The sequence below is a fragment of the Phaethon lepturus genome, unplaced genomic scaffold, assembly GCF_000687285.1.
Source record: "Phaethon lepturus isolate BGI_N335 unplaced genomic scaffold, ASM68728v1 scaffold9971, whole genome shotgun sequence".
Taxonomy (NCBI): domain Eukaryota; kingdom Metazoa; phylum Chordata; class Aves; order Phaethontiformes; family Phaethontidae; genus Phaethon; species Phaethon lepturus.
In genome coordinates, this window is record NW_010519832.1 from 41,803 (window position 1) to 47,826 (window position 6,024).

The following is a 6,024-nucleotide window of genomic DNA, read 5'->3' on the forward strand; positions in this document are numbered from 1 at the left end:
TTGCTTCTTTAAGGCGAAGTGTTGTCCCAGTGAAATACCACCCTCCTTTTTGCTAGAAACAGGCAACATTCAAAACTTCAGAAAAATACTACTATTTACTGAGACTATAATAGGCATAGTTTCTTACCGACACAATTGCTGTGATGTTAGCAGGCTTCCCTGTCCTCTCAATTACAAGACGTATAACAGTTGTACTTGTTTCATTAACTATAAATTCTGTTTGTCCACTGAACTTCACTTCTGTTTCTCCAGATGTGAAATGAATGAGCAATGCTAAAAGCAAATGAACTAGGAAAGAAGCACAGGGCATCCCTATAGAAAAAAAAAAAAAAAGAATATTTAAAAATAAATTGTGGATATAAAATACCTAAAACATTCCTGGGTGACCTTACCAATCCAGCCACCCTTTCTCAACCCTTCAAATACTGTGATCACCTTGTAAGCTTCAGAAAGAAGACGAAAACATGCACAGGTCCCAGCTATAATCAAGTCAGATAATGTAATTATCATCTACATCTAATGCTACTGTCATAATTTTCATCTAGTAATTTTCTAGACAGTATTTACCAACTTTATTCAAGTGGAGGAGTAAGGAACTTCTTTTAAGAAAAAACCAAGCACATTGCCACAAATGTTTTCATTTCCAACCAACAAAAAAAAATAGCTTAAAGGCTGAGAGTTATATTTCCACTTTTTTTACTCTCTGGATTCTCTTTAGAAATAAACTGAAGTGGCAGGGAAGGTTAAGGGTTGGATATTTGCAGTCATCTCATAGACCATCTTATGGACCATGAAGTGTTCGTAAACATTTGCATATTTACTTCAGACTCTTTTCAGTGCTTCTCTTATCCTGTGATTCTGTCATGTTTTCTTGTCATGGAGAATCACTGTGGCACATCTCAATGCCACTATTAGCTTTACACAGCCAGACCTTTATTTTTATTTGTCTCTGGGCAATGTCTAGTTTTCTTTTCTGTTGGGATAAGACAACTTAAAAGTAAGGTGGTTTATTTCTTTTACAGCAGAGCACAGTTATGTAATGTAAAATACATGGTTAAGTTCCAGTGAAGTTATCAGGTGTTGGTACTGTGGAAGATGCATTTTTAAGAGGCTCTGGCACAACAAACTGGAAACAGCTGCTATGTTATGCAGGGTCTTATACCATACAGTGCTGACTAGAACAGAGAACTTGGATGCTGGATGGAGTAGATTTCTGTCATAAGGATCTGAGCAACTTTTGAACAAATCAAGAGAACACAGTTGTGCTCTAAACACAAAAAAGTATTACAGCATGGATCTCCAATGGAGTTAGTTCTTTCAGCGAGCTTATTTTAATCTGTAGTCACTATTTTGTGATGTTACTTTTAAAATTTTCTCTACAAAATATAAAAACAATATTGTGTAATTACATGTCTAAATAAAATGTCACCTTGTTTAAAATTATACTTCCAAGTTCTATGTTTATCAGACAAATCCAGTCAATCACAGTTGGATAAACTGTGCAGAACATATTACATTAATATTTGCATATCAATAATATTTAAGCTCAGACATGTTTGCAAAGCACTTGTTTTCATGATTTATGAGTGACAGTAAATTAATATTTAGGCATAAATGATCACTGAAACATAAAATGTCATGTGCATATTGAAACCTATTTTTGTAAAGTGTGTGCCAAATTTGTAATCAGAATACACTTGAGGTCCAGCGCAGATTCTGAGTGTTTTATGTACGCAGTCAGGTAGCTTTAATCTAGCACTGAACAGAGAATAAGACAGCCTTCCAAACACTAAAATTAACACAGCTTCAGAAAGACATCAACATTTTGATTTATCTTACAATAAATTCTGTTTGGGCAAGGGCTAATTTTACGTTGTGAGGACTTAAAATAGACTGCTTTGAGGCAAGTTAAAGATCAAAAATTGTCCACAGACATGACATACTAAATAACTATAAGTTGTAAGAACAGTCAAGTAAACTATCAGTGTCTCAGAATTCCTACAAGCAAAGACTGGTGGGATGACAAAATTAGCCAATTTTAATTACTTGTACTAAAATCTCACATTACAGAGGGAATAGGTGAGCAATGAAAGTTAAGTGCAGAAAATCAGGACCAACCACTATCCCTATGAAAACACCTATCCATTTTACAACCTATTTGAACAGTGTTCCATTATTGCCAGCAAAAATGTCACACTAAAATAATTTTGCTGCAGAACTTCACACTGCTACTAAACTTTTATTACCATGAACACAGTCCTTCGAGATATCCATGGCTCTTATGAAGAATTCAGGACTTTCAGGAACAATGCTTTATTCCTACATTTCTATCTATCTAGTAAACCCAGTGCAGAAAAAGATTACAGTAGGAAACAAAGTTATTTTATATATATATGTATAAAAAAATCCCCTGGGATTTAAAATTCTTAGCATTTCAAAAGTTGACTTGTATTCACTTGCAAGATTTTTTTTTGTTGTTTTTTATGTGGAACTGCACTGCAAAATACAAACCTTCAAGCTCGAAAGAGAACAGTTGTCTAACCTTTGTAAACTCTGAGACAATTACACTGTCTGCAGATGCAGGCATCACCCATACTAAACTGAAGAATTTGTTGACCTTTTAGCTTCAGCTGTTACCTTGTCATAGACTTCACAAATATCTTCCCACGGTACATGCTTCTAGTAAGTAATACTGAAAACATGATCCTTGAGGGCAAGATTACAAAGTTTAGAATTACTTGAATTCTATTACTTCTAGTAGAGAGCATTCTAAAACTATAGGATTACTCCTGTGGAACAAGAGAGGTTTCACAATCATACCATCAATTATTTAGCTGGTGTGTATTCTTCCTTGTTACATTATTTGTACTAAGATTTACTTTGCATAGCCTGCCAAAAGTAGTTTTTACTCTGCTTATATAAATTCAACTTTGAAAATCATTATTATTTTTTTAAATTGATGTAATATAGTAAAACCAATATAAATCAAGACTTAGAGAATGCAGAACAAAATTATTTAAATAGCCGAAAAGGTATCATAGGTCACAATATTTTACTTTGTTAAATATTAACTCACTTTGTACACTAAATTTCTACATAAATTTATATGGGAACGGAATTTGTTTCTTATTAACTACATTGCATAAAGTTCAGTAGAAGCCTTTGCAAGATCAGGGATTAAAACATAACTCTTCCTCACCCCAGTATATCACTGGGGTTTTTTGGGGGTTTTTTTCCCCTCCAAATGAAGCTGAAACTCCAGTCCTTGCTCACTGTTAATTTTTGACAGATTATGAATTTGTCAAAATTATTATATTATTATATTATTATTCAATGATTATGAATCAAGTACTCCTCTCTGCTTCAGCTAAATATTACTGAGTTCAGTTCTGTTAATCCAGGATATTCAGTCAGGCTTTAAAATAGGTTTATGAGCCAAAGTAATTTAAAATTTTTTGAAACAACAAGCAGTGGGATATTATACATCTTCAGAGTATGTGCAAGTCAATGGACCAACTATTCTGTTACTATGTGCTGACTAAAGACATTTCAAATAATGATTTGTAGATTCAGTGGTAGTTTAAAGCAATGCTACATACTGAGGCCTAGATGATGTCTGTGAGGTGTTTATAGTAAAAGTTTCTGGTATTAAAAACAAAAGAAAGGACCTCTCAAAAAATTACCTAGACATTTTAATGGTATTAAAGAATCTTAAAAGTCTAAGTGTCACATTCTTCAACCATATAATTAAAAAAAATAGGGAACTATAACTCAGAATTCTGAGTCACGATCCCTAATTAACATTATCTTTTGCTCTGCATTTTATAGCACTTTCTAAAGTCCGTTTGTGTTTTCCCTGAAAATGCAGAATCCTAGTGCAGAGCCCAGCAGAGCATACGCTGATTCCGGGCAGTACTTTCCACAGTAACGTCAGAAATTACGCGAGGAATACCGTTTCAACCTATTGCCCAGCTGGAGCCAAGCAGAGGTAGACTTACGAAACTGGCATCTCCCATAACCGACGATCACCAGGATTAGCTTACTTTTTCTGCTCAGTTTCTGGAACAAATTTGAGATAAAGATTTTAAAGTTGATAAACAATGAGTGGTCTTTTCTGCAGATTTTTACACTGGTTTCTGTGCTTAATGAATCAAAACCTTTAAGAATGAAAAGGCGTCCTGGCTGTTTTCACTGAAGGGTGAGGGAACCCATGGACCAGTGGCACATGGAGAGATCAAGAAGGGAAATTAAAGGCCTGTGAAAGATTCCAAATATTCGAAGGGTTAAATACCTGACAATCACTAGTTAAGACCTTAAACACGTAACTTCTTGCCTGACAAGATTAAACTGACCTTGAGCAAGTTCGTTAGGCTTCCTGATAACAGGAACTCAGGACATTTGGGCCACGATAAGCACCAAAGAACTTGTTTAAACTGACCCCCTTGCACCATCCTAAGGCCGAAAGACCGAGGAGCTAATTCGATGACTAGATATGGACAAAGGAAGCCCCAAGTTCAACTAGCGGACTGCGTGAGGAAGGCTATGGACGACCATCTGAGGGTGAAAAGACCCTAACCCTAATTTTACTGTGCGTGCTCACACTATGTAAATGAATTCCGGGGACTCATCACTGTAAGACTGTCCTTCTCAGGGGATCTGATGGATACGTGTGATTTTTCTGTATATGATGTGCTTTACTAACCCGCCGGAGCACTCGTGGTGGAGCGATCCCCAGCGCTGCCATAAGGAATGCCCACCTTCTAAAGCTTCAAACTAAGTGTTAGTTAGTGTTGTCAGTATCAATATGAAATGAAACGAGCGTAAAATGGCAGATATGGAATTGAGAACGGCAAAGGAAAAGGGGATTTCACTACAGAAGCAGCAGGTGGATCAAGGGATGAAGCAGCCTCTGCCTCAGGCGTGCCGCCGCTCCAGTAGAAGACACAAGCAGGTATGGCGACGCAGCACCTCTCCCACCCAGCACCGCTCATCCTCACACGACTCGCTGCGGGCTTCTACGGCCCGCGGACACGGCGCAGCAGCGCGAGCGCCAGGCCCAGCACACTTTTCACTGCCTGCCCTTGTCTGCTCCCCTGACCACGCACACCCAGCCAGGCAGAACACCGGGAGAACTGGCACGCCCGGTACTTTGCACTGAGTGCAGCACTACAGCTACCAATGGTTGCCGGAGAGAAGTCTATTCACGGCAGAGATGCCAGCACCCGGCAGCATCTTTGGCTGAATACAATGGGGGAGAGATCCATGTCCTCTTTCATATGTAAAGAGGAGATTCTCTGTAGTATACAGGAACAGCACGGAGCAAGAAGTTTCACAAGGTCATTTCCCTTGCTGCACCTGTTGTAGAAACGTATTAAAAACCTGTGTATTTTCAGCCTTTTTATTTTAGGCATTCTCAGAACCACTGAAGTTTACACCAGGTATTGGAGAACAACCTAGGAAAGCGTCAGGAATTATAAAAAAACGTTAATTTACTAAATTGCTTCTTTTTATGTTGTCATGGTCCCAAATTAAGAGAGAAACATTTCATTTCAGGCTGGGGTTCTCTTTGCCTCAAAGTTCCCAATATACAAAGGGGGGAACAACAGCTGTGGCTGCAAAGCCTCGCCTTTGGATAGTGGGTATTACCCAAGCCTGCGCTGATCGCTGTTGTTTCTTTTTTGGTTCGGGCTTTTTTGTGTAGATGTGGGATAAGTCAGTCTCTCACTCTAATAGAGACTGCAAAAGAGAGTGTTCCACAGGTACTATTTCAAAATACTATCTTCCTATATCCCTTTTTTGCCTTCAACCTGCTTCAAGGTAGGTAAAGCATAAGAATTACAAGAAGTCACAACAGGTACTGCTTTGTCTGCACCCCCAGACTGCATTACCAGTTGCAGCATTTGGGGCAAGAGCCCGTCTCACCAATTTCCATGCACGTTATTCACTGTCACTGGATGCCTTTGCTTCCAGTTCTGCTCTAGGGTTTCCTGTCTTCCTCTTTACCATACAGACATCCCAAGTATC

General features: G+C 38.2%; 1 protein-coding gene across 1 annotated transcript in view; it reads right to left on the reverse strand.

Moving 5' to 3' along the window:
* Positions 1-4,744, reverse strand: part of LOC104628547 (G-protein coupled receptor 98-like) — a 40,709-nt gene extending 35,965 nt beyond the window's left edge. The window contains exons 1-3 of the mRNA XM_010297173.1: positions 4,703-4,744; positions 3,999-4,059; positions 128-312 (exon numbers count right to left, since the gene is read on the reverse strand). Of these exons, the coding sequence (XP_010295475.1) occupies positions 128-312; positions 3,999-4,059; positions 4,703-4,744 (288 nt within the window). The remainder of the gene's footprint in view (positions 1-127; positions 313-3,998; positions 4,060-4,702) is intronic.
* Positions 4,745-6,024: the final 1,280 nt, after the last annotated feature.